The sequence below is a fragment of the Hyaena hyaena genome, unplaced genomic scaffold, assembly GCF_003009895.1.
Source record: "Hyaena hyaena isolate Hyena2069 unplaced genomic scaffold, ASM300989v1 scaffold_120, whole genome shotgun sequence".
Classification (NCBI taxonomy): domain Eukaryota; kingdom Metazoa; phylum Chordata; class Mammalia; order Carnivora; family Hyaenidae; genus Hyaena; species Hyaena hyaena.
This window is the reverse complement of record NW_024080752.1, coordinates 3,553,895-3,581,536: the sequence shown is the minus strand read 5'-3', so window position 1 is coordinate 3,581,536 and position 27,642 is coordinate 3,553,895. Positions and strand designations below refer to the sequence as shown.

At 36.9% G+C, this 27,642-nt stretch overlaps 1 protein-coding gene and 1 long non-coding RNA gene across 3 annotated transcripts in view; one reads left to right on the top strand and one right to left on the bottom strand.

The window, feature by feature from the left end:
• SECISBP2L (SECIS binding protein 2 like) overlaps positions 1 to 27,642 on the bottom strand; it is a 63,582-nt gene that overhangs the window by 5,180 nt on the left and 30,760 nt on the right. Inside the window, exons 12-17 of the mRNA XM_039237116.1 lie at positions 24,212 to 24,381; positions 23,157 to 23,289; positions 21,193 to 21,355; positions 10,049 to 10,269; positions 8,357 to 8,511; positions 6,275 to 6,494 (exon numbers count right to left, since the gene is read on the bottom strand). Of these exons, the coding sequence (XP_039093047.1) occupies positions 6,275 to 6,494; positions 8,357 to 8,511; positions 10,049 to 10,269; positions 21,193 to 21,355; positions 23,157 to 23,289; positions 24,212 to 24,381 (1,062 nt within the window). The remainder of the gene's footprint in view (positions 1 to 6,274; positions 6,495 to 8,356; positions 8,512 to 10,048; positions 10,270 to 21,192; positions 21,356 to 23,156; positions 23,290 to 24,211; positions 24,382 to 27,642) is intronic.
• The window catches only part of LOC120235019, a 39,175-nt gene that overhangs the window by 8,392 nt on the left and 3,141 nt on the right, over positions 1 to 27,642 (top strand). The window contains exons 3-4 of one of the 2 annotated variants that reach the window (XR_005529276.1): positions 10,172 to 10,291; positions 11,035 to 11,105. This is a non-coding gene — a long non-coding RNA (uncharacterized LOC120235019). Of the gene's footprint in view, positions 1 to 10,171; positions 10,292 to 11,034; positions 11,106 to 27,642 lie in introns of those variants that run through there. The other variant, XR_005529275.1, reaches the window with a different exon arrangement.

Here is a 27,642-nt window from a genome sequence, read left to right as displayed (position 1 = left end):
TTTATATATATTGGAAAATGATTATCTTAACAAGTCAACATTTGTTACCACATAGTCACCAAAAAGTATTTTTTCCCTGGGATGAGGATTTTAAGATTTACTTTATAGCAATTTTCAAATATATAAACAGTATTATCAATTAAGTCACCATGTTTTATGTTATATCCCATGTATCAATTGTATAACAGGAAGTCTGTACCTTTTTACACCCGTCACGATTTCACCTACCCTAAAACTCTGGTACCCACATACACATATAACACACACACTCCGTCTTTTTTATCCATTCATCCACTGATGGGCACTTAGGTGTTTCCATATCTTGGCTACTATGAATAGTGATGAAATAAACATCGGAGTATAGGTATATCTTTGAGATAATGATTTCACTGCCTTTGGGTGTATACCCAGAAGATGGACTGCTCATATATTTCTATTTTTAATTTTTTTAAGGAACCTCCATACTGTTTTCTGTAGTGGCTGCATCAATTTATATTCTCATGGTGTACAAGGATTCTCTTTTCTCTACATCTTTGCCAATATCTGTCTTTTTTTTTTTTGTCTTTTTGACAATAAACATTTTAACAGTTGTCAGGTGGTATACATATCTTGTAGTTTCAATTTGCATTTCCCTGGTGATTAGTGACACTGAACACCTTTTTATGTTGGTCATCTGTGTCTTCTTTGGGAAAATGTCTATTCAGATCCTCTGTTCATTTTTTAATTGGATTGTTGGTTTTTCACTGAGGTCTGTATACATTTTGGATATCAACCCCTTATCAGACACATGATTTGAAAGCATTCTCTCCCATTCAGTAGGTTGCCTTTTCATTTTGTTGATTCCCTCTGCTGTATGGAAACTTTTTAGTTTTTTGTTGATACAGTACCACTTATTTATTTTTACCTTTTTAAAAACAAATAGCCCCCTTCTATTTGCATTATAGCTGCTATTTGCAGTTAAGCATAATGATCAAACTGCAGTGATGAAAGCAAGTTTACTCATACTAATATAGTGAACGTGATTGTCACCTATCAACTATATACTGATAAAGACCATATTTGGGGTACCTGAAGTCAGAGCACATGATTTGGGAAAAATACCTTTCTTTCCTGTAGTTAATTCAAATTTGGAATAGGTCCTTTCCACTCTCTTACCTCATGAAAAAAAAATCTATTCCTCCTCTTATATTCTCATTCTTAATTACATTATCATTTTCATAGTATCAAAGCAGAAGAAAACACAGTAATCCTTGAAACCCTATCTTTTGCCCTTACTATATCCCTTTATTCCACTGAACTTGTAATTACATCATATCACTTCTAACTCAAAAACTACTAAATTTGGTCACTATTGCATACTTAGATCAAGACTTCTTTATCTTACTATATATCTACATATAAACATAATTGGTTTTGTGAATTGGGCACATCACTGTCTAACTGGTTTTCTATTACCCTAGGAGAAGATTCAAACATCTTAGCTTGACATAATCACAGCCCTCCATGAACTGAGCCTTACCTGACTTTCTGGTCCTATTCATTACAACCCTTGGTCATGCATTCTATGCTTGAGGTCACTCTGAATTCTCACTGGTCCCAAAGTCATAACTTCTGTTTACAATTCCTTGTTTTGCATAAGTTGTTCTTTTCATTGAAGAGGTTTTCCTCCTTTACCCTTCAGACTCCCACTCATCCTTGAAAATCATCCTTAAATGTCAATTCTTTTCTAAAGTCTTTCCTGACTCTTCACTAACCTGAATTCCCACAGCACTTTCTGCATATAGTTCCAAAGCACTTACTGTGTGTTTGCTGTGCCCCACCTCTACCTTCCTCCTTCCCACTCCCACTCATCTCGGTGTCCCATGTTTGGCATACAGTAAGCGCTGGAGGCAAAAAAGCTTATTAAATGAAAAATGCCACACATATAATTAATTATGCCCTCCCCAAAACTTTAAAAAGGCATAAAATCTTTCTGAAATTTTAGATGCACTTTTGTAATTCCTTCTAACAGTTTTTTTTCCTCCTTCCAAAGTTTAAGCATTCACTTGGGTCTTGGAAAAAGTTCCACCTCTTCCTTGACCGTTAGTCAAGGAACAGGAAGAAGGGAGGAGGTCAGGATACTAAGTTAGGCTGACCTCCCTCCAAGATCAATCTTGGGCCTTCATCTACTGAGGCAGGTGAGCTGAAAGCCCACATGGGTCCTTGGGAAAGGAAAGGGAGAGATATGACCTTAGAAGCAGAGACAAAGGATTCTGCTATTAGCCATCAAGAGATTTGTCACAACAATTAAAAAGCCACGTAGATCACATATCCACTGGGGAGGGAGGGCCTATGCTCCCACCTTAAAGTAATAGATGAAGCTTGATCAACAAGTGATGAGTGCCACAAACACATGAATACAACATGGAGAAACAGAAGAGTAAGAAGTGCCATCATTATCCAAGGGACAGGAGAAATCTGATTGGAGTGGGGAGGGGGACAGTCTAAATCTAGAACAGAACCTCTAGAAGTCCCCTTTTGATGAAAGGACCAGGAAGCAAGTTAAATGCAGAACCAAAGATCTCAACAAACCTGGAAATGGTACTAATCCAAATCTACCCTGCTTCTGAATTATTGTAGAAGAATTCACTCAATAGAGCTCTTCTCTGCTTATTAATCCCTTCTATGCTTTCCTGTTTTGTTTACTGGGTCTTTGTTAAATTGTCTTTTAAACCTTCAAATCACTAGTGGATTTGTCAGAAGACGAAGTGTGTGTATTTCTCCTTTCAGTCAGTATTCACAGGGAAACTACCCATCTTTAGATAGTTATATTTAGAAGAAGAAGTAAATGAGGTCAAGAAACTAGAGAAGAAGGGGTGATGGCAGAGAATGAGCAGGAAATTCATGACAGATGGACTACGCATTGAGGTTGTCCTCCCCTCATAAGTGGTTACTGAAAACCTACTATATATATTATCCTATTAAGAACACCTACAACAGACAGGAAATACAATCACACTGCTAAGAAAACAGATTCTAGAGACGGATTCACCAGGTGCATGGCACTGGCAAGTTACTTACCTCTCTTCATCTTAGTCTCTTCTGTACAATGCAATACACTATCTCTTATTTCATAGGGATGTTCAGACAACATATTAATAAATATGAAATGCTTACAAAAGTGCCTAGCACATAGTAAGAATTGAGATATTTATTATATATCAAGTGGTCATTATGTGCCAAGTTCCTATATCAAAGACTTACAACTTAGTTGGGATTTATGTTCAAAATTATTTGTTCCATGTAATAAATATGATAGAAATGAGACTCAGTGCAGGTGGAAGGAAAACATAAGCAAAGAAAACAAGAATACACAAAGGGCAGTAAGACTGAACTATCACAGGAGGTTTTCCATTCTATCAATGACTAACATCCTTTTCTAAGCTTTGTTTTTTCTTTACACTCCGGGAGTGGGGGGTACATTTTAGAAATCCTGCATCTTCCAGAAATGAATGACGCTATTTGTGGTCTACCCATTCATTTCCCATTTTCTGCTGGATAAAAGAACCCCCAAACTTGGGATGAACTTGAGCCTAGTTCTAGAGGATGAATTAAAATAGCTCTCAGACTATCATGGTTATCCCATCCCTCCTTTGCCAGATACTCCCTTGCTGTAGCCTCCCTTGGAGCTAAAAGTAGTCACAAGATCAGTTCTAGCCAAATGAAACAAAAGAAGCCTTCTGAAAATGGTTTCTTTACTGATAAAAGGAACCCACTGCCTGAACTTCCTGCTTTTGATTACTAATGCCAAGAGCCACAGCAGCTACTTATGAACATGAGATGATAAGCACAAGAATAAAAAGCTACAGATTGAGAATGGAAGAAAAGAAAGAAGGAAAGGGCTAGGGACTTTGATGACACTGTAAAATACTTATATATCCTAACTTCTTAGGCCACACTAGTGGGTTTTCTATTTGTTGCTGAATGCATCTGATACAGAAAGAATAACTTCAAACTTTCTTCTCAATGTTATCTGTGGTTATTTCCACTCATTTTATTGGTGTTCTGATAAATCAGCTCATCTTTAAGAATCTGTCTAAATTCTTCCTTAGGATTCAAACATTAGCTCTACTTAAGAAAAAAGAAAAAAGAAAAAAAAAGACAACCACAGACCCAAAATAGTGTCACTTTGACTGATTTCCCAAACTGGAATTTAATTCCCAATCAAACTGCAGTCTCAACCTCCTGTACAAATGTAGCCTTAACCTTAGTCAGGAAATTTTCCTTTCCATTCATCACCTGGGTCCTCTCCATCCCCCAAAGAAAGATGAGGTAATCTGCATGATAAGACCCTTTGCGTGTTTCCCCAGCAAATAGTCTCCTTTGGGAAAATCTTTTTCTGCTAATAACTTTCTTGCCTCCCTGCATCTATAAAAACCTTCCATTATGTACAACTCTTCAGAGTGCCTCTCTACCTGCTAGATGGTGGCTACTGCCCAATTCATGAGTCATTTAATAAAATTAATTAGATCTTCAAACACACTTGGTTGAAGTTTTTTCTTTAACAGCTCATAGAATTTTAGCTTTGAGCGGAACCTTATAGATGGCCTAGACGAACCCTCACCTTTTCGCTAAAGAGAAATCTGAGGCCCAGAAATTAAACAATTATTTCTCAGTCCCCCAGGCAGAGTGTGAAAAAGCCAAGGCTTCAATCTTTGAACACTTTAAATTTGGTGCTTTTTGAAAACATCTCCTAAGTCTTTGAGGAGAGAGGTTCTTTTCAGAACTTTTCATGTGCCCAAATGAAGATCACGGTCAATTGCTCAAATCCACAGCTTTATGAATTTACCTTGGGGTTTGCTTCTGAGATCTGCAGACTATACAGACAGAAGTGGATCTCATTTACAAAACTGGCACTTTATCATCTTTATTTTCAACTGGTGTCACTTCAGCCAAAGATGTATGTCTGCCTCTAAGCCAGTAAACTTAACCTTGATCTGAAGTTTCCCAAAGTCTCACAGTAACCTGTTCACTGCCTCTGGCCTAGAACTCTGTCAAAAGCATCCCAAACATTTAACTACAATTACAGACAGGGAAACTAGCAAAGGGAGTGTGAGAAAAAAAAGAAAAAAAAAAATGAGGACCCATTTTTTTAATGTTAACTTTTAGGTGGTAACATGCTATTCAATAAACTCCTAAACAGATTTAAAAAATAAAAAAGAAAGAAAGAAAAGAAGGAAGAACCAGAAGTCAAGTTGAAGGAGGTAGCTATACTATTATTAAAAAGAAAAAAATTGGGAACTGAATTAGAAACTAGATCATGAAAAGTGGGGAACTTAAGAGTTCAAAGTATTACAGAAACAAGGCAAAGAAACTACTAAATGTACAGTGCAGTAAATAATGCTATTTTAAACATTACACACGTTAAAAAGAAAACAAAACCACAGGCCTAAAACAGCATCACTGAGGCCAAGTTACCAAACCAGAGCTGCATAGCTAACATAATCCCGGTTTCAACCTCCCCTAGGAATAGAAGTCTGAAGAGTTTTTTGGTCAGCACCAGTGAGGTAATCTGTCACAAGGGCCCTCTCCACCTCCAACAGGAAGATGAGACAATCCACCTAAATAAGACTCCCTGCCTATCCCCCTCAAGGAAGGTGACCTTGCCAGACCTTGGCAGGAAGGATCCTTTCTTTTCTTTTGCTAATAAACTTGCACCATCCACCTTCCTATAAAAACCTTCCATTTTGTACAGCTCCTCAGAGCTCCCCACTACTTGCTACACGGGATGTCACCCAATGCTCAAATCACTTAGGAAAGCCGATTAGACCTTTAAATTTACTTAGTTGAATTTTTGTTCTTTAACACACACAAAAGCTGGGTTTTCGTCTATATTCTTTTTGACTACCATCAAATTTAACTCAAAACAAATGTCCTATGTCTAGATTTTATAAGCTTACATTCAATAATATTCAGGTCTTTTGTTTACTTAGTAAATACAAAACTTCAATAATGCAGTATCAGCATGAAACTTCCTAGAATTTACTTAGTTACAGGTCACAAAGTATGATACATTTTCACTTTTAAATCCCTTTGGAGATTCTGGAAATGTGACCAAATTACAGGATCTCACAGAAAGTCTCAGCACCAATCGTCTCCTAATTTTTAATGGACAGGTTTAATGCAATTTCTTAATTCAAAATTCCAACCAAAATGTGAATAATCAAAAGATAAAAACAAAAGGTAGCATTTATTTCAAAATTTCAATCACCTGAAATGATATGGACCAACTTACCATATTCCTTTTCATTTACTTCAGAGATGGGTTCAGAAATAACACTGCAGAAAGAAATGGCGCTGGCTGCAGAGGGGTTACGAGAGTGCCCCATGTGGTGTGGCACCTTCTTCACGTTCTTTAAGGCCTCCTCAGCCTGCTCTTGTTCCATTGCGGCAACCATGTCTTTGTATGCTTTCCTGGCTTCCTCGGTGAGTTCTACCAACTTATTAAACAGGCTCTAAAAAGGAATTTTTATTAGTCCATTTTTTGTTATGCTTTTCAATCCTATAAGTAACAATAAATAGGGGCACCTGGGTGGCTCAGTCGGTTAAGCATCTAGCTCTTGATTTCAGCTCAGGTCATCATCTCACAGTTCATGAGTTTGAGCCCCACATTGGCCTCGGTACTGACAGTGCAGAGCCTGCTTGGGATTCTCTCTCACTTCATCTCTCTCTGCCCCTCCCATGCTCTTTCTCTCTCTCAAAATAAATAAATAAAAAATTTTAAACAAAATATATATCTACTGTTCTAGGATCACTTTCAAAGAGCACAAAATCCAAGTGGTATGAACACTGTAGAACTTTATAAAATACTCTAACTTTCAGATATTGTTTCTATAATTCTCACAAGTCTGAGGAAATTTCTCTTATTTTAATTTCTCTTTAATGTTTGTTTATTTTTGAAAGACAGAGCACAAGCTGGGGGCGAGACAGAGAGAGGGAGATACAGAATCGTAAGCAGGCTCCAGGCTTCGAGCTGTCAGCACAGAGCCTGATGCAGGGCTCAACCCATGACTGTGAGATCATGGCCTGAGGAGAAGTTGGATGCCCAACCGACTGAGCCACCCAGGTGGCCCTCTGAGGAAATTTCTTGATTTAATACTAGTCACTAACTGTGATATACTAAAAGATTTTTTTTAATGTTTTTTTTTTTTAATTAATTTATTTATTTCTGAGACAGCACGAACAGGGGAGGGTCAGAGAGGGAGACACAGAATCTGAAACAGGCTCCAGGCTCTGAGCTAGCTGTTAGTACAGAGCCCAACATGGGGCTTGAACCCACGAACTGTGAAAGCATGACCTGAGCCAAAGTCAAACGCTTAACCGACTGAGCCACCCAGTGCTCCATGATATACTAAAAGTTCTTGCAAAGTTTATCAATTAAACAACTGCACCCTTTAGTATCTGGCACTAGAGTACAAAGACCACTGGAACACCATTCTGCTCTCAAGGAAACTTCTGTGTGGCTGGAAGATGGGAGACGCCAATGATTCAAGCAAGGTACCTTACTTATATTAAATGCCATGAGATGTATAAAGTGTTTTGGCTTTTGGAAGAAATATCAAATCTAACTACTGAGCATTAAACATTTAAAAATAAACATTAAATATATAAATATAAAATACATAATATATAAAATCGAAACATTAAATATTAAACATTTAAATATATAAAAATAGTATGGTTGGGAAGAAGGAAAATGGTCCATGAATGGTGTTACAAAATACTTCAAAATGAACTTCATAAAAAAGTCTTAAAATGTTATCGGTTAATAAGTATTATGGGAGATAAATAACTTTTATTCTATTTATTAGTTATCAGCCCATTCTTGTTTATTAACAACTCCTATGGGCAAAGCTTTATTAGCAAATTAGTATCATGAGTGCAGAATTATTCTGACATTTGGTTAGGAACTCCATTTTCTGAAAGAAAATCCTCTCCAATTGAACGATTTTCTCTCTTGACTCCAAGAAACACAAAATATAGCCATTATATAAGCTGAACAAAATTCTTTTATATTGTATAATACTGGATACCTTTACCCAGCAGTTAAATAAATTCTCAGATATTACAAAATTGAACCCAGAAGAAAAAAAAAACACTGTGGGAAAAATTGGAGCCAATGTGTTTACAGCCAAAATACTGTTGGATTAATTTGTAAAAATGGTTTTAACACTAAAAAAGGAAATGTAAGACTCAAGAATTTCCCACTCATCCCTGGGAATCATCTCACTTCTTTAAACGCTTAACCGTAACACAGGTGTGTGTCAAGAGTAGGGGGAACAGGAGGGAGTGAGGGAGTACATCCTCTAAGTCTTACCTCAGCACCAAAGTAGTTGAAGATTCCCACTACGCTAACAGGAACCAGCTTGTTCACACAGCGTCCTAGAGCTTTTCTTCCAAGAGCAAACACAAAAGGAATTTCTTGTTCCCGTGCCATGGCTATAACATTATAGAGAGCCTCATCCAGGCCACCTGAGAAAGTCAACACATGCTGAGGTTTTAATTTACTTATTATTTTTTTCCCCATTAAGTAGTCTTCACACACAGCACGGATGGCACTTGAACTCACAACCCTGAGATCAAGACCTGAACTGAGATAAAGAACTAGAAGCTTAACTGACTGAGCCACCCAGATGCCTCTAATTTGCTTACTTCTGAAATGGAGGTATTTTAGCACTCAACAGCTAAAGCACAAAATACAGCAACAAAGGATTCTATGAATACCTGTGGTACTTTGCTGTCCCACTATTTTCCTATTGGAATTTATATATATATAATTTCTTCCCAATAAATTTTAAAATTCTTCAAAGCAAGTTTTTGTCTCTCCATAGGGATTAGTATAGTGGAAGTCGAACTTCAATACAATAAACATTTATTAAAACAAATTAAAATCGTTAATAGTAACTGATGTCTTTATTCTCTCAGCTCAAGTAGCAACGAGACAGACATATATTACCATGTTTTGTGGCATTTTCCCCCTATGGAGAATATTCCTACTACTGCTACTTCTGCATATATCGTCTCCAATTACCCAATGTAGCTCCTCTATGAAAACAGACAAATCAGGGTGCATGACACAGTAAACAGTACTGTGTGCAGGTTCTCATAAGAGCCTTTGCATGTAGGGGCGCCTGGGTGGCTTAGTCGGTTAAGCGTCCGACTTTCGCTTAGGTCATGATCTCGCGGGTCGTGGGTTCGAGCCCCACGTCGGGCTCTGTGCTGACTGCCAGCTCAGAGCCTGGAGCCTGTTTCAGAGTCTGTTACTCTCTCTCTCTCTGACCCTCCCCTGTTCATGCTGTCTCTCTCTCTCTCTCTCCTAGAAATATAATAAAACATTTAAAAAAATTAAAAAAAAAAAAAAGAGCCTTTGCATGTAATTACTCATTTCTGAGGCAAATCACCATAGCAAGAGCAGAGAACTGTAACTTTTTTTTTTTTTTTTAATGTTTTTATTTATTTCTAGGAGAGAGAGAGAGACAGCATGAGCAGGGGAGGGTCAGAGAGAGAGGGAGTCACAGACTGAAACAGGCTCCAGGCTCTGAGCTGGCAGTCAGCACAGAGCCCGACGCGGGGCCCAAACCCACGAACCGCGAGATCATGACCTAAGCGAAAGTCGGACGCTTAACCGACTAAGCCACCCAGGCGCCCCAGAGAACTGTAACTTTTATCAAAGGAAGGTAATACAAAAATTTTTAGAGCAGAATATATTTGTAGAAATAAATAAATGTACTCTTAATAAAAAAAGAGGCTTGCTCTGATTATAAGAGATGAGACACTTGGGGAATAAAATCCTTAACTAGTGTTCATAGATTAAGATTTCTTTATAGTGTGATCACAATTTTATTGCATAATTTGAGGTAATGAAAAATTTCACTTTCTTTCATGTTCAACATTATGTTTTATACCTAATCTCAAAGAAAGACATCTGGCTTCCACTTTACAATTCACTGTATATCCTACAGTTATACTAAATAAACATGAAAACATCTCAAAAGTAAAATGTTCATACCTTTTGACTGGATTTTTTCACAGTTTGGAGAAATTATCACACACTTGATCTTATTTAACTTCATATGTTTAGTAACCTCCCTTAGACCCATAACCAGCCGTCTCCTTGCTTTTGCTCTTACAGGATCTTTTTGGTAGATGCGTTCCTGAAAACTGACAAGCTCTTGAAGAAGAAGAGTCACACATTCATCAATCTCTTTACAAAGAACCTGATTGCAGTACCTGTAAAGGAAACCAAAACCAGGTAAGTCCATCCTAATTTACTTTTCTGAAATTATAAAATTATGTTAGGAAAAAAAAACATTCAGTAAGAGGTTTTCATTAAAAAATCAACTCTTTAAAATCTCTTAGTTCCTATAGCAAATTAGAAAAAAGAGTTTTTCTGAATTGCAATAGATCGGCTTTTAAGGAATCAGTGGATTATCCTCAGATAAGTACTAACCAAACTGCCAATTATTAAGGATATAAATCAAATGTTAGCCTGTTATTTGATAAAAAGAGAAATAATGTTTCTGGTAAAAAAGAGAAATAATGTTTCTGGTAAGAAGATACAAAGTTATTTCACTCCAGGGAATATGAATGATGCTTCTAATAGGAAAGAATTATTATTTTCTAGAAGCTAACTGAATGGCCTCATACCAAGTCATCCTCCACACTCAGATAAGTCACTATCTCTGGTAATTAGCTTCCTTGACCATAAAAATAAGGAATTAGGTAAGCTGGCCTCAATGATTCTTCTAACTCTGAAAATCTATGGCTGTGGAAGATGAACTCAGTAATTAAATTGAGGCCAAAACCAAAGAGGCCATGAGGTAAAAGTCACATGCCTTTATAGTAAGCAAAGCAACTGAATGGGGTTCTTTGTGAGATCGTGTATGGCTATAATGCAAGAAACAGAAAGGCAGTGAGCGAGTCCACTACAGTACTTAACTTTAGGGATAAGGCAGTCATCCAAGCTGACATACTCTATATACTCTATTTTTCAAGTTCTCATCCTTAACCTCTACTATAAGCCGGTACTTAACAAGGAGAATTGGTCTAATTTCTAGCCTAAAACTAACCTGGTAAGTAAATTTCCACTTCTGAATTATATTATATAGTAGAAAGCTCTAGGCCTGCCCTTCTTTAGTGGGGGGGAGAAGGGGAAGAATTCCCAAATTTTTTTCTTTATGTGAAAAGTGTTTAAATAAGTAATGTTTAAATAAGTAAATAAATGTGACACTAATTCAGAAGAGAAGGTACAGCTGGACAGGCTGAGGAAAGAATAACTATCAAAATTAGCAAAATTAAAGAATGTACTTAAAAAAATAGAACATCAAAATGCAGTTTTCTTCATTCTGTTACTCTTTCAAACTATTTCATACACATGCAATATTTTATCCCCAAGTGCTTCCTTTGCTCCACACCTATTATTTGACATTTAATCAACTTCCCAAATCCAGGCAAAAAGTATTAATTCAAAAACAGTAGTACAAAGAAAGGGAATAGGAGGATCGAGATGGCAAAACAGGAAGATCCCAACCCATCTCTTCCCACAAACACACTAAAATTACATCATACAGAACTGTCTCTGAGAATGACCTGAAGAATGGCAGAATAGCTCTTCTACTACTAAAGAGAAAAAGCCATACCAGAAAGGTAGGAGAGGCAGGAAAGGGGCTTAGTCAGGACCCACACGCCCTGCTCAGTGACCCCAAGCCAGAGGGATATCACCAACACAAGAGGCCAACCTCCCTAAGGAGCAAAGGGTTCAAATCATGTTATTAGGCATGCCCACTCTTCCTGCATCAGGAAGATGAGTCCCCATAACATCTGGCTCTGAAAATGAGTGGGGCTTAAATCCAGGAGAGCTAGAGGGCTAAAGGAAATGGAGATTCCACTCTTAAAGGGCACAGGCACAAACTCACTGCTGAGACCTAGCACAGAGGTAGCAGTTTGATAAGTGCCCGGGCCACATGGGAGGATCTGCTGACTCATACAGGACATGTGCAGGAGGAAAAAGGATCTGTGGGAACTTTTTCCTGGAATAGAAGCTCTGGCAGGAACCATTTCTGTCACTTTTCTGATACTCTGCTAATACCACCTGCCCTGCCTCAGCATTCCCCTGTGGACCCACCTCACTCAACATGCTGGCCCCAATAGGCGTCCCCTTCAAAGTGGCTCCCACCTCACTACACCTAGCGGGTAGCCTCAGCCAGATCCCATTCTACCAGACTCTGTGGTCAGCCTAGGACAGGTTTAAGGCTCCCTCTAAAACAACTCTCACCTCACCACACTCAGCCAAGTGGCCTTGACTGGGATGGGCACCCCACCAAAGCAGCTACTGTCCTGCCACACAGTAGGCAGCTTCAGACTGGTGCCTCCCAAACCACCTACAGCCCCGACCACCAAAATGCCTACCACCATTACAGCAAGGCCTTTCAGTCAGGTGCATCTGAGGCCAAAACCACATACCAGTGTAAACCCAGCAGTCACAGCCCAGCCATAACAAGAGGGCACATGCAGTCCACATAGGGGACATCCTTGAAGTCCCTGGTTTGGGGGACCAGAGGAAGCCTTCTACATTAGGCCACTCCATCAAAACCCTGAGACACAGCTAAGCTACCTAATACAACAAAACAAAGAGCCAAGCAAAATGAAAAGACAGAGAAGTAGGTTTCCAATGAAAGAACAAGATAAAACCTTAGAAAAGAATGAAAGAGTTCAAAGCAATGGTCATAAAGATGTTCACTGAACTCAAGAAGAATGGATGAACATAGTGAGAATTTTAAAAACAAAATATTAAAAAGGACCAATCAGAGAAGAAGATAAAATGAGAACTACAATAGAGGACAATAAGACAAAACAATTTTTAAAAGCAAGGAAAGGGGCACCTGGGTAGCTCAGTTAGCTAAGTGTCCAACTCTTGATTTCAGCTCAAGTCATGGTCTCCCAGTTGTGAGTTCAAGCCCTACAATGATGTGCTGACAGTACAGAGTCTGCTGGTGATATTCTCTCCTTCCCTCCCTCCTCCTTCACTGTCTCTCTCTCCCCACCCCACCCTAAAAATAAACATTAAAAAAAAAATGATAGTTTAAAGAATCTTCTGAGACAACATCAAGCACACTAACACTTACATTATAGGGGTCCCATATAAACAAGAAAAGAAAGAGAAAGGAGTAGAAAGCTTATTTGAGGAAATTATAGCAGAAAACTTGCCTAACCTGGGGAAGAAAACAGACATCCAGGTCCAGGAAGCACAGAAAACCAAAAAAGATAAACCCAAAGAGATCCACACTGAAGATACATAGTAACTAAGATGTCAAAAATTAAAGATAAAGAAATAATCTTAGAACCCGCAAGAAAAAAGCAACTAGTTACATACAAGAGAACATACTTAAGATTATCAGTTGATTTTTCAACAGAAACTTTGCAGGCAGAAGGGAATGGCATCATAAAAGAGGCAAAAGGAAAAAAAACCTACAACCAAGAAATTTCCTTGGCAAGATTATCATTCAGAATTGAAGAAGAAATGAAGAGTTTAAAGACAAAAGTTAAAGGAGCTCATCAATACTCAACTGCCCTTATAAGAAATGTTAAAGAGACTTCTTTAAGTGGAAGAGAAAAAGACACAACTAGAAATAAGAAAATTTTAAAAGAAAAAAAACTCACTAGGAAAAGCAAATCTATTGTAAAGGTAGTGAATCAACTACTTATAAAGTTAGTATGAAGGTTAAAAACCAAAAATAGTAAAATAAATGATACCTATAATATTTAGTAAAGGGATACAAAAAACAAAGATGTAAATAAAGTATGATGTCAAAAACAAAATACTGCAGGGTGGGGAAAAAGTACTGCTTTTAGAATGTATTTTTGCTTGTATTTTTAATTTTAGAGAGAGAGAGAGAGCATGCACAAGTGGGGGGAGAAAGGGAGATGGGGAGAAAAAGAGAGTGAGAGACACTGAGACAGATAATCTTGAAGAGGTTCTATGCTGAGGGTGGGCTCAATCCCATGATCCTGGGATCATAACCTAAACTGAAATCAAGTCCGACTCTTGATTTTGGTTCAGATCATGATTCTCAGGGATCTGAAAGCCCCACACGTGCTCACACTCTCTCTCAAAATTAATAAACATTAAAAAAAAAGTCAGACACACAACTGACTGAGCCACCCAGGTGCCCCAGAATATGCCTGAACTTAAGCAATCATCAACTTAAATAAACTAATATACATAAGATATTATATATGAACTTTATGTTAAACAAACCAAAAACCTGTAATAAATATAGAGGAAACAAGGATAAAGGAATCTAAACATAACACTAAAAAATTCATCAAATCCTAAGGGAAGAAATCCCGAAAAACAACAAGAATTACAAAGACAATCAGAAAAAAAATCACCAATAAGTACATACCTACCGATAATTACTTTAAGTGGAAGTGGAAGAAATACTACAATCAAAGACTCAGTGGCTGAATGGGTAAAAAAGCAAGACCCATCCATATGCTGCTTATAACAGACTCAATTCAGACCTAAAACACATACAGATTGCATTCAAGTGAAGGGATGGAAAACGATATTCTATACACACAGAAGTGCAAAGAAAGCTGGTCTAGCAATAGTTACCTCAAACAAAACAGACTTTAAAACAAATCTGTACAAGAAACAAAGAAGGACATTAAATAATAGATCAATCTAACACGTGGATATAACACTGTAAATATCTATGTACCCAACATAGAAGCCCCTACATATATAAAACAACTATTTTCAAACACAAAAGTAGAAACTGATAGTAACACAAGAATAGTAGGAAACTTTAACACTCCACTTACATCAATAGATGTATTATCCAAAGAGAAAATCAATAAGGAAGCAGTGGCCTTAAACAACAGATTAGACCAGACAGACTTAACAGATACATAAAGAACATTCCATTCAAACAGCAGAATATACATTCTATCCAAGTGCATATGGAACCTTCTCCAGGATGGATCACCTGTTTGGCCACAAAATGAGTCTCAATACATTTAACAAGACTGAAATCATATCAAGCATCTTTTCAACTACAATGGAATAGATTAGAAATCAATTACAAGGGGAAAAAAACCCTGGAAAAAACCACAAATATAAGGAGGCCAAACAACATGCCAACAAAAACCAAGGGGTCAAAGAAATCAAAGAGGAAATAAAAAAATACCTTGAGACAAATAAAATGGAAATACGACTTCCAAAATCTATGAGGACAGAGCAAAAATAGTTCTAAGAAGGAAGTTTATAATGTTATAGGTCTATTCTAAGAAACAAGAAAAATCTCCAATAAACACTCTAACCTTACATATAAAGAACTAAAAAAAGAAGAACCAACAAAGCCCAAAGTTAGCAGAAGAAAGTAAATAATAAAGATCAGAGAGGAACTAAATAAAATAGAGACTGAAAAAGAAACAATAAAAAAAAAAAATCAATGAAACCAAGAGCCAGTACTCTGAAAAGATAAACAATATTTATATGGACCTACATGGTATTCTGTTAAGTGAAATGTCAGACAGAGAAAAACTACCATATAATTTCACTTATATGTGGAATCTAAAAACAAAACAAGTGAACAAATAAAAAACAGAAACAGAACCATGAATACAGAGAATGAAATGATAGGTGCCAAGGGGTGGCAGGTGGGAAGATGGGCAAAATCGGTGAAGAGAAGGGGAGATTATGCCTGCTTTCAGGTATAATGGAATGGTAAGTAATGGGGATAAAAGGTACAACATAGAGAATATAGTCAACGGTATTATAATAGTATTATATGGTGACAGGTGGTAGCTACACTTGTGGTGAGCATAACAAAATAAACTTGTCAAATCTTTATGTTGTACACTTGGAACTAATGTAATATTGTGTGTCAACTATACTTCAATTAAAAAGAAAAAAGATTTAAAAAAAGGACTATGATAAACCTTTAGCCAGGCTGACGCATCAAGAAAACAAAGACAGGGCCCAAATTTAAAAATCAGAAATAAAAGAGAAGTTACAACTGACACCATAGAAATACAAAGAATTATAAAAGATTACTATGAAAAACTATACATCAATAAATTGAATAGCCAAGAAGAAATGGAGAAATTACAAGAAACATAAAACCTTCCAAATCTGAATCATCAAGAAAAAGAAAATCTGAACACTGTTCACTAGTAATGTAATAGAATCAATAACCAAAAAATATCCCAACAAAAGTCCAGGACCAGACAGCTTCACAGGTAAATTCTACTACACACTTAAAGAGTTAATATCTATCCTTCTGAAACTATTCCAAAAACAACAGAGTAAGGAATACTTTCAAATTAATTCTATGAGACGCTGATACCAGAATCAAAGACATTAGTAAAAAAAGGAAATGACAAGCTAACATCCTTGATGAATATAGATGTAAAAATCCTCAACAAAATATTAGCAAACCAAATTCAATAATATATTAAAAGAATCACACACCATGATCAAATGGCATTTATTCCAAGGATGCGGAGATAATTCAATATCCACAAATCAACTGTCATACACATTAATAAAATGAAAGATAAAAACCATACCATCTTCTTAACAGATGCAGAAAAAACATTTGACAAAAATTCAATATCCATTTATGATAAAAATTCTCAACACAGTGGGTACAGAAGGACCATACCTCAACACAATAAAGACCAGAGATGACAAACCCACAGTTAATACCACAGTCCACAGTGAAAAAGCTGAAAGCTCTTCCTCCAAGATCAGGAAAACAAGACAAAGATGCCCAGTCTTGCCACTTTTATTCATCACAGTACTGGGAATCTTAGTCACAGCAATCAGAGAAGAAAAATAAATAAAAGGCATCCAAATTGGTAAGGAATATGTGAAACTGTCACTACTTGCCGATGAATGGATACTGTGCATAGAAAACACTAAAGACCATAAAACAATTAGAACAAATTAACTCAGTAATGCTACAGGATACAAAAGTAATGTACAAAAATCTGTCGTATCTCTATACATTAATAACAAAATAGCAGAAAGAAAAATTAAGTTACAACTTCATCCAAAAAATAAATACCTAAGATTACTTAGAAATTAATTTAACCATGGAGGTATGAAACCTGTACTCTGAAAACTGTAAGACAATGATGAAAGAAACTGAAAATGATGTAAATTGAAAGATAAACTGTGCTCATGGACTGGAAGAATCAGTGCAGTTAAATGTCCACACTATCCAAAACAATTTACAGATATAATGCAATCCCTATCCAAATACCAAAAGCATTTTTCACAGAACTAGAACAAAGAATCCTAAAATTTGTATGGAATCACAAAAGACCCAAAGGCCGAAGCAATCTTGAGAAAGAACAAAGCTGGAGGTACGCTCCAAAATTTCAAACTATACTGCAAGCTAGAGTAATCAAAACAGTATGGAACTGGCATAAAAACAGAGATCAACAGAACAAAAAGCTCAGAAATAAACCCACAGTTACATGGTCATTCTATGACAAAAAAAAAAAAATCCAATAATATAACAAATGGGGGAAAAGACTATCTATTCAACGAATGTTGTGGAGATAAAGGACAGCTACGTGCAAAAGAATGAAACTGGAACTGCTTTCTTACACTGTATACACAAATAATCTCACAATGGATTAAAGACCTAAATGTAAGACGTGAAACCATGGAACTCCTATAGGAAAACATCATCAGTAAATTCTCAAACATCAGTCTTAGCAGTTTTTGTTTTTTGTTGTTTTTTTCTTGGATAGGGGGGATATATCTCCTCAGGCAAGGGCAACAAAAGCAAAAATAAGCATTTTTTTTTTTTTATGAGATGGCATCAAACTAAAAAGCTTTTATACAACACAGGAAACCATCAACAAAACAAAAAGGCAACCTACTGAATGGGAGAGATATTTGCAAATCATATAGTAGATAAGAGGTTAATATTTAAAAAAAGAGAGAGATTAATACCCAGATTACACATAAGGACTCCTACAACTCAACATCAAAAAAAAAAACCCAAATAATCTGATCAGAAAATGGACAGAGGACCTGAATAGATATTCCAGAAAACACATACAGATGGCCGACAGACACATGAAAAAATGCTCAACATCACAAATCTTCAGGTAAATACAAATTGAAATCACAATGAGATATCACCTCATACCTGTCAGAATGGTTAGAATCAAAAAGAGAGGAAGTGGCAATCCCTATCAAAGTAACACCGCGTTCTTCACAGAGCTAGAACAAACAATCCTAAAATTTGTATGGAACCAGAAAAAACTCCAGATAGCCAAAGCAATCTTGAAAAAGAAAACCACAGTTGGAGGCATCACAATCCCAGACTTTAAGCTATATTACAGAGCTGTAATCATCAAGACAGTATGGTACTGGCACAAAAACAGACACACAGATCAATGGAACAGAATAGAGAACCAAGAAATGGACCCAAAAACATACAGCCAACTAATCTTTGACAAAGCAGGAAAGAGTATCCAATGGAATAAAGACAGTCTCTTTAGCAAATGGTGCTGGGAAAACTGGACAGGGACACGCAGAAAAATGAACCTGGACCACTTTCTTAACCCATACACAAAATAAATGGATGAAAGACCTAACGGTAAGACAGGAAGCTTACAAAGGTACGAGGAGAAAGCAGGCAAAAACCTCTCTGACCTGGCCACAGCAACTACTTACTTAACACGTCTCCAAGTGGCAAGGGAAACCAAAGCAAAAATGACCTACTGGGATCTCATCAAAATAAAAAGCTTCTGCACGGCGAAGGAAACAATCAACAAAACTAAAAGACAACTGATGGAATGGGAGAAGATATTTGCAAACAACATATCAGAGAAGGGGCTAGTATCCAAAATCTATAAAGCACTTCTCAAACTCAACACCCAAAAAACGAATAGTCCAGTGAAGAAATGGGCAAAAGACATGAACAGACACTTCTCCAAAGAGGACATCCAGATGGCCAACAGACACATGAAAAAATGCTCAACATCACTCATCATCAGGGAAATACAAATCAAAACCCACTGAGACACCACCTCACACCTGTCAGAATGGCTAACATTAACAACTCAGGCAACAACAGACGGTGGCAATTATCTGCAGAAAGAGGATCTCTTTTGCACTGCTGGTGGGAATGCAAACTGGTGCAGCCACTCTGGAAATCACTAGGGAGGTTCCTTAAAAAATTAAAAAGAACTATCCTACGACCCAGCAATTGCACTACTAGGTATCTATTCAAGAGATACAGGTGTGCTGTTTCAAAGAGGCATATGCACCTCAATGTTTATGGCAGCACTACTGACAATAGCTAAAGTATGGAAAGAGCCCAAATATCCATCGACGGATAAATGGATAAAGAAGATGTGGTATATACATGCATACATACATACACAATAGAGTATTAGTCAGTAACAAAAAGAATGAAATCTTGCCATGTGCAACTACATGGATGGAACTAAAGGTATTATGCTAAGCGAAATTAATCAGTGAGAGAAAGACAAATATCATATGACTTCACTCATATGAGGAATTTAAGATACTAAACAGCTGAACATAAGGAAGGGGGAAAAAGTAACATAAAAACAGGGAGGGGGACAAAACATAAGAGGCTCTTAAATACAGAGAACAAACAGGGTTGTTGGAGGGGTTGTGGGAGGGATATAGGCTAAATGGGCAAAGAGCATTAAGGAATCTATTCTTGAAACTGTTGCACTATATGCTAACTTGAAATGTAAATTAAAAAATAAATTAAATAAATAAATAAATACAAGAAGTGTTAGTGAGGATGTGAAGGAAAGGGAATCCTCATGTACTACTGTTGGGAACAAAACTACCATACAAGCTAGCAATTCCATTTCCTGATACTAACTTGAAGAAGAAAAAAACATGACTTCAAAAACATCTATTCACCCCTATGTTCGCTGCAGTATTATTTGTAATAAAGCAAGGAATGCAAGCAACATAAATGTCCACTGATAAATGAATGAATAAAGAAAATGGGGGTGTGGTTATGTGTGGAATATTGTATACTATGTGTGGCATATTACTTAGCCATAAATAAGAATGAAATCTTGCCATTTGCAACAACATGGATGGACCCAGGGAGTACTATGCTAGGTGAAATAAATCAGAGAAAAACAAATATCATATGATTTCAATTATATATAGAATTTAAAAACACAAAACAAATGAACAAAACAGAAACAGACACACAAATACAGAGAATAAAATTGTGGTTGCCAGATGGGAAGGGAGTGGGGATACAGGTAAAACAGGTGAAGGGGATTAACAGGTACAAACTTCCAGCTATAAAGAAAATCACAAGGATATAAAATACATCATACAGAATTAGTCAATACTATTGTTAATAACTTGGGTGACAGATGGTAACTAAGACTTATTGTGGTGAATATTTCATAATGTATATGAATGAGAAATCACTATGTAGTACTCCTAAAACTAGTATCATATTGTGTATCATCTACACTTCAATTAAAAAAAAAGAAAAGGAACAGAACAAACCAATATGGTTTGGATTCATACTGATTCTACATTCACCCTGGGATGATTTCATATGTCATTTTCAAATGTAAAATAAATGTATCTATACAAATGTTAAAATCCTAAAATCCTTCAGAGCAGTAACTTCTAGTTCAAGATTAGTTACTGATGGGCATTTTAAAACTTAACAAACATTTGCTTAAAAACAAATGGTTTCATGGAGTGTATTTACTTTATGGGGAACAAGGTCTTAGAAATTTGTTATTTATTCATTAAACAGGGTTTTTTCCTGAAAGGCCAATAATATAAATAGCATTTGAGGAGGAAAAAGTGCCTATTAAGGCACTGTATATGTAAATATAAGAAGTCAAATTTCCAGATTTATTTGTAAACACTATTTGATATAAAATATATTTACTGTAAAATAACTTTCATATTAACACTAATAGGTGATAGAAATCAAATGCTTTAAATACAATAAAACTAGGTGTTAAACAAAATTTTAAGGAAGAACTTAAATATGTTTGAAGTGCTGCATGCTCAACCCATCAAGTAATGACAATACTATATTCAGAACTACAATCAAGATACTTAAACTATTCAACCTCAATAATGAGACTAAAACTTACTCTCTAAATCTTTTGCTGTGGATTTTGGTTATTGTAGAAGACGCCATCGGACTGCCTATCCCAGAACTAGCCGGAGAGCCTTGTGACACAGGTGTCATACAATATGGAGAATTCTGACTTGCTGGAGAGAGTGAAGTATCACTGGGCATGCTCAGTCCAGTATCTGTGGAGATGTGGGATGAAAGGAAAGAATTTAGAAACTTCAAATGCAGAAAAGCTATCTAATGAACAATGCTTAAAATGGCAGCTGTCTTTTGTATAACTTCCAAATTCCCCAGAAGCTAATGAGTTGGGCATTGTTTATATTACAAACATTTCTCATATACTACAAAAATGAAGTCTTCCTAATATCTCTTAAAATATACTCTTAAAACTCAAGTACAGGGGCGCCTGGGTGGCTTAGTCGGTTAAGCGTCTGACTTTCACTTAGGTCATGATCTCACGGTTCGTGGGTTCGAGCCCCGCGTCGGGCTCTGTGCTGACTGCCAGCTCAGAGCCTGGAGCCTGTTTCAGTCTGTGACTCCCTCTCTCTCTGACCTTCCCCTGTTCACGCTGTCTCTCTCTCTCCTAGAAATTAAAAAAAAAAAAAAAAAAAAAAAAAAACTCAAGTACAGCCTGTAAGTCTCTACGGAAGAGAGGAGAGAAAGCCAAATGATCTAAAACAAGTCTTCTTAGAGGATTTAAATTGAAGAACAAAAGTAACAACTTTTGAACCTCTTTCCAGATCATATTACCATCCATCTCCTTCATCAAAAATTTTTCACCTATTTCTTAAAAATACATTTTTAACTATCTACAAATTCCCATTGCTGCTGGCAATGATGAATTCTACCTCACTCATTCTCTCCACACACTCCTGATTTCTTCTGATACCACCCCAGTTTCTCTCTCATTTGGTCTTTGCTTCTGTGCTCAGGCAACCTCATTTTTTAGACACCTTCTTTGGATTTGACTGCCCCCTTCATTTACTGCTTCTTTCCCAAACATCTAAACTTAACAAATGAGTTATTTTTTGTATTCCAGTCCACTAATTAGCAAAGTTACACATGTATCTCATCTCCCTACTGGTGATAAGCTTTTTGGAGCAGGACTATCCACTCTCTATTACACTTCTTGACTTTCCTACCCCCAATACAGTTACTAAAGTACACATGGTAGGTGTTCAATAAACACCTAAATGAATGTTGAACGCATCCATTTTTTAATGAATGGATAAACCTAAATACAAAGGCAAAGATATTTAATTGAGAGTAAAGGAGAATGTTAGCCAAATATGTCCTAGCTGAACAATCTTTATAAGCAAACTCATTTTTCTAAACACATTGGAACACTACCAGTTAATATCGTGTATCAGACTTAAATCTGTTGCAGAAAGGAATACATATATACCAGCAGAAAAAGGGACCTAGCCAGGGATCTCTTTAAATCTTTCTTCCACAGTAGTAAAAATATCAGAAAGAATGTACTCAAAATGCTATGTGCTGGCTACATTATGCGACTGTATCTTACTGATCAACTGAATTCTGTCCTACAAAAGGCTTTGTAATTCTCTACTCATTGTGGTATATGTATTAATTCACAAAAGCAAGAAAGAAAATCAACAAAAAAAATCCAATGAAAAATAATCCTGTGAAGAGCCAATAGTGTTCTAGACATGAAAGAAGACAAAATGAAAAGAACTATGAGTTACAGAGGATACGCTGGTGAGACCATAACTAATAGTGCATACAACAAATTCAGAACTTAAGCCTCAAAAATGCCACAGTTCTGCTATATAACACCTGTCCCTTCCACCTGTTAAGAATCTCCCTATTGAGGCATCTTCAAAACAAACCACTCTCAAAAATAAAGAAATTTAGATAAAATATGGAGCATATCCTCCAATTAGGATAGTAACTCATCATGGCGTATCAATTAAAATACTCTGAACCATTCCATGAGAAGGGAAAAAGGGGCAATCTTACCTTCCTGGGAAATAATCTCCTGTGGCAAATCATCAATAAAATCTAAGTGCATTTCTATTGGTTCCTCAGATCCCAAAAGGTTGTGGTCCACAGTTAAACGGCCCTTCTTTTCCTCTCTTTCTTTCAAAATAACCTAAAAGTCATTACCAGTCTTTAATTACTGATCACTCTTTAAGAATGTATTGAATGGTTAAAATGTTCACTATTACACAGATACAGTTCACTTAAAAATGGACATGAAGAGTTCAGTTGGCTACATGTTTAGTTTGCTACAAAGAAAGTGACTGGCAAAAACGTAAATGTATTTTTAGGCCCTGTAGTTGAAAGAGGTACCATATGTAAAATAAAAGAAGACAACTATGCTACATAATGCTACAGCTATCAAACCACATCTGCTTCACTCCTTAACTCCTGATGGGCAAACTAGAGTTTCCACAAAAATGGATAAAATAGTTAAGTGTGGAAACAAGGTCATAGTTACATTAGATTTACATTTTGAAGTTTTCAATTATTTGGACATGGATTATCTCATTCCATTCCTCACAATACTGAGTTAGGGGCACCTGGCTGGCTCAGTTGGTAGAGCATGCAACTCTGGATCTGGGGGTTCTGAGTACAAGCTCCATGTTGGATGTAGAGATTACACCCCAAAAACATAAAAAATTTCTTAAAAATACTGAGTTAAACAGAGCAGATATTATCCCAACTTATATATGAAGGAGATAAGGGTAAGAAAGTTTTGCCTAAAACCATATAAGTTAGTACCAGAATCTAGGACTTCTGATTCCTACAGTCCAATATTTTGGATGTTAAATGTTCAACTTTTTTTGGTTTTTTAACCTTATAGAAAAAATTCATCCTCCAGGGTTTTGTTCAATAAAGATAATCATGATGCTGATGATATCCTTAACTTCCAATTAACTAGTCATCAAAAAGATGTACACCTATGAACATCTCATAATAATCTGTTGGCTAACATGCCACAACTACTTTTGCAAAACAGATTTAAATCCTTACTTATCTTGTAAAATAAACATCCCCAGATGGTGTTTTACCTTTTTAAGTGCTGTGGGCCGTTTTAGTTTTGCAATTTCCTTCTCTTTTCCTTTCTTTGCTTTAGAGGAAGTAATGTCCAAAGAATTAAAGGATGTCAAACAGGGCTGATTTTTGGTTAAAGGTTTTCTGTTAGTAGAATCTTTAGTGTGAAAAGAAGCTGCAGTGACCACTAAAAACAAACAAGAACATTAGTTTTACTATTATAGCCAGCACCGCACACTATGAAATTTTCTAATAATAAATCTATAAGATCATTCTCTTCTGGTGGGAAAATAGACGTCATAATAGTGGGACTAACACAGGGCCATGCAATATCTCTCAGGTACAGCGTTTATACATGTTTAACTGCTGTAAGATAAAGATGACAAAGCCAATGCATGTAACTAATTTAGCAATCCAAAGCAGGGACAAATAAATTATTAGTTCTACTCCACAGCAGCAAGCCTCAAGCATGGCAATTCTTGGCAACTGATCTCCAAGCAGAACCCATTCTACCTCTCTGCAATTTCAAAACTTTGCACCTCTCCTTATTCCTACTGAATCTTAAATAAGAGTCACCCTTATATAGGGGCTCATGGGTGGTTCAGTTAAGCATCTGACTTCAGTTCAGGTCAGGTTCATGAGTTCACGCCTGGCATTGGGCTCTCTACTGTCAGCACAGAGCTCACTTCAGATGCTCTGTCTCCCTCTACCTCTCTCTGCCACTCCCCTGTGTGTGTGCTTTTTCACTCTCTCTCAAAAATGAACACCAAAAAAATTATTAAAAAACCATCACCCTTATACAAAATAATCTGTCATACCTCATTTCCATCTATCAGTGAAGAGTGATCTTCCTCTTTGGCTGCACTCTCAGTACTATTCAGCAGTTCTTTCACACCTGATTGATACCCTCACCCAGTAGTGGTTACCCAGTCCTTCAGCAGTCCAAGGACCCTAACCTAAATCCTCTTGCTCCAGCAGCAAAGCTCTCCTATTACTCCAGAGAAGCTGCTGTCCAATATAAATGTATGTGCCCGGTACCTGGGTGGCTCAGTTGGTTAAGCATCCAACTATGGCTAAGGTCATGATCTCGCAGGCCATGAGTATGAGCCCCACCTCAGGCTCTGTGCTGACAACTCAGAGCCTGGAACCTGCTTCAGATTCTATGTCTCCCTCTCTCTCTGGCCCTCCCCCGCTTGCACTTGCTCACTCTCAAAAATACATATACATTAAAAAAAATTTTAATGAATCAGCATTCCTGTATCTTTTGGATAAAGTAGTGCTATTTCTGGGTCATAGGGTAGCCCTATTTTCAATTTTTGGAGGAACTTCCACACTGTTTTCCAGAGTGGCTGCATCAGTTTGCATTCCCACCAAGAGTGCAAGGGAGTTCCCTTTTCTCCACATCCTCACCAGCATCTGTAGTTTCTGAATTTGTTCATTTTAGCCACTCTGACCAGTGTGAGGTGGCATCTCAGTGTGATTTTCATTTGTATTTCCCTGGTGATGAGGGATGCTGACCATCTTTTCATGTGTCTGAGGGCCATCTGCATGTCTTCTTTGGAAAAGAGTCTATTTATGTATTCTCCCCATTTCTTCACTGGATTGTTTTTCAGGTGTTGAATCTGGTAAGTTCTTTATAGATTTTGGATACTAACGCTTTCTGATATGTCATTTGCAAATGACATTCTGTCCCATTCTGTCAGTTGCCTTTTAGTTCTGCTGACTGTTTCCTTCGCTGTGCAGAAGTTTTTATTTTGATGAGGTCCCAATAGTTTATTTTTGCTTTTAACCCCTTGCCTTTGGAGTTTATCAAGCAAGAAGTTGCTGTGACTGAGATCAAAGAGGTTGTTGCCTGCTTTCTCCTCTAGGGTTTTGATGGTTTCCTGTCTCACATTTAGGTCTTGCATCCATTTTGAGTTTATTTTTGTGTAAGGTATAAGAAAGTGGTCTGGTTTCATTGTCTCCATGTTGCTGTCCAGTTCTCCCAGCACCATTTGCTAAAGAGAATGTCTTTTTTCCATTGCATATTCTTTCCGGTTTTGTCAAAGATTAGTTGGCCATACATCTGTGGGTCCAGTTCTGGGTTCTCTACTCTATTCCACTGGTCTATGTGTCTGTTTTTGTGCCAGTACCATTACCTACTGTCTTGATGATTACTAGAGTCTGGGATTGTCATGCCTCCTGCTTTGGTTTTCTTTTACAATATATCAATATTAATATCAGTATTACTTTGTAATATCTGTAGTAATATCAATATTACTTTGGCTATCTGGTCTTTTGTGGTTCCACACAAACTTTTGGATTGTTTGTTCTAGCTCTGAGAAGAATGCTGGTGCAATTTTGACTGGGATTGCATTGAAAGTGTAGACTGCTTTGGGTAGTATTGACATTTTAATAATATTTATTCTTCTAATCCATGAGCATGGAATGCTTTTCCATTTCTTTGAGTCTTCTTCAATTTCCTTCATTAAGTTTTCCATAGTTTTCAACATACAGATCTTTTATGTCTTTGGTTGGGTTTATTCCTAGGTATTTTATGATTCTTGGTACAATTGTAAATGGGATCAATTTCTTGTTTTCTCTTGCTATTGCTTCATTATTGGTGTACAGAAACGCAACCAATTTCTGTACATTGATTTTGCACCCTGTGACTTTGCTGAATTGATGTGTCAGTTCTAGCAGCCTTTTGGTAGAGTCTTATGGGTTTTCCATGTAGAGTATCATGTCATCTGCAAAAACTGAAACTTTGACTTCTTCTTTGTCAATTCTGATGCCTTTTATTTCATTTTGTTGTCTGATTGCTGATGCTAGGGCTTCCAACACTATGTTAAACAACAGTGGTGAGAATGGACATCCCTGTCATGTTCCTGATCTCAGGGGGAAAGCTCTCAGTTTTTCCCTATTAAGGATGATATTAGCTGTGGGCTTTTCATATACATTTTATGATGTTTCAGTATGTTCCCTCCATCCCGACTTTCTTGAGAGTTTTTATCAAGAAAGGATGCTGTATTTTGTCAAATGCTTTTTCTGTATCTATTGGTAGGATCATATGGTTCACATTGATTGGTTTGCGAATACTAAACCAGCCCAGCAGCCCAGGAATGAATCCCACTCGATCATGGTAAATAATTCTTTTTATATGCTACTGAATTCAATTTGCAAGTTATTTTGTTGAGAATTTTTGCATCCAGATTCATCAGGGATGTTGGCCTGTAATTCCCCTTCGTGTGGGGTCTCTGTCTGGTATGGGAATCAAGGTAATGCTGGCTTCACAGAATGACTCCAGAAGTTTTCCTTCTGTTTCCACTTTTGGAAATAGCTTGAGAAGGACAGGTATTAACTCTGCTTTAAATGTCTGGTAGAATTCCCCTAGGAAGCCATCTGGCCATCATATTTGTTGGGAGTTTTTTGATAACTGATTGAATTTCTTCACTAGTTATGGGTCTGT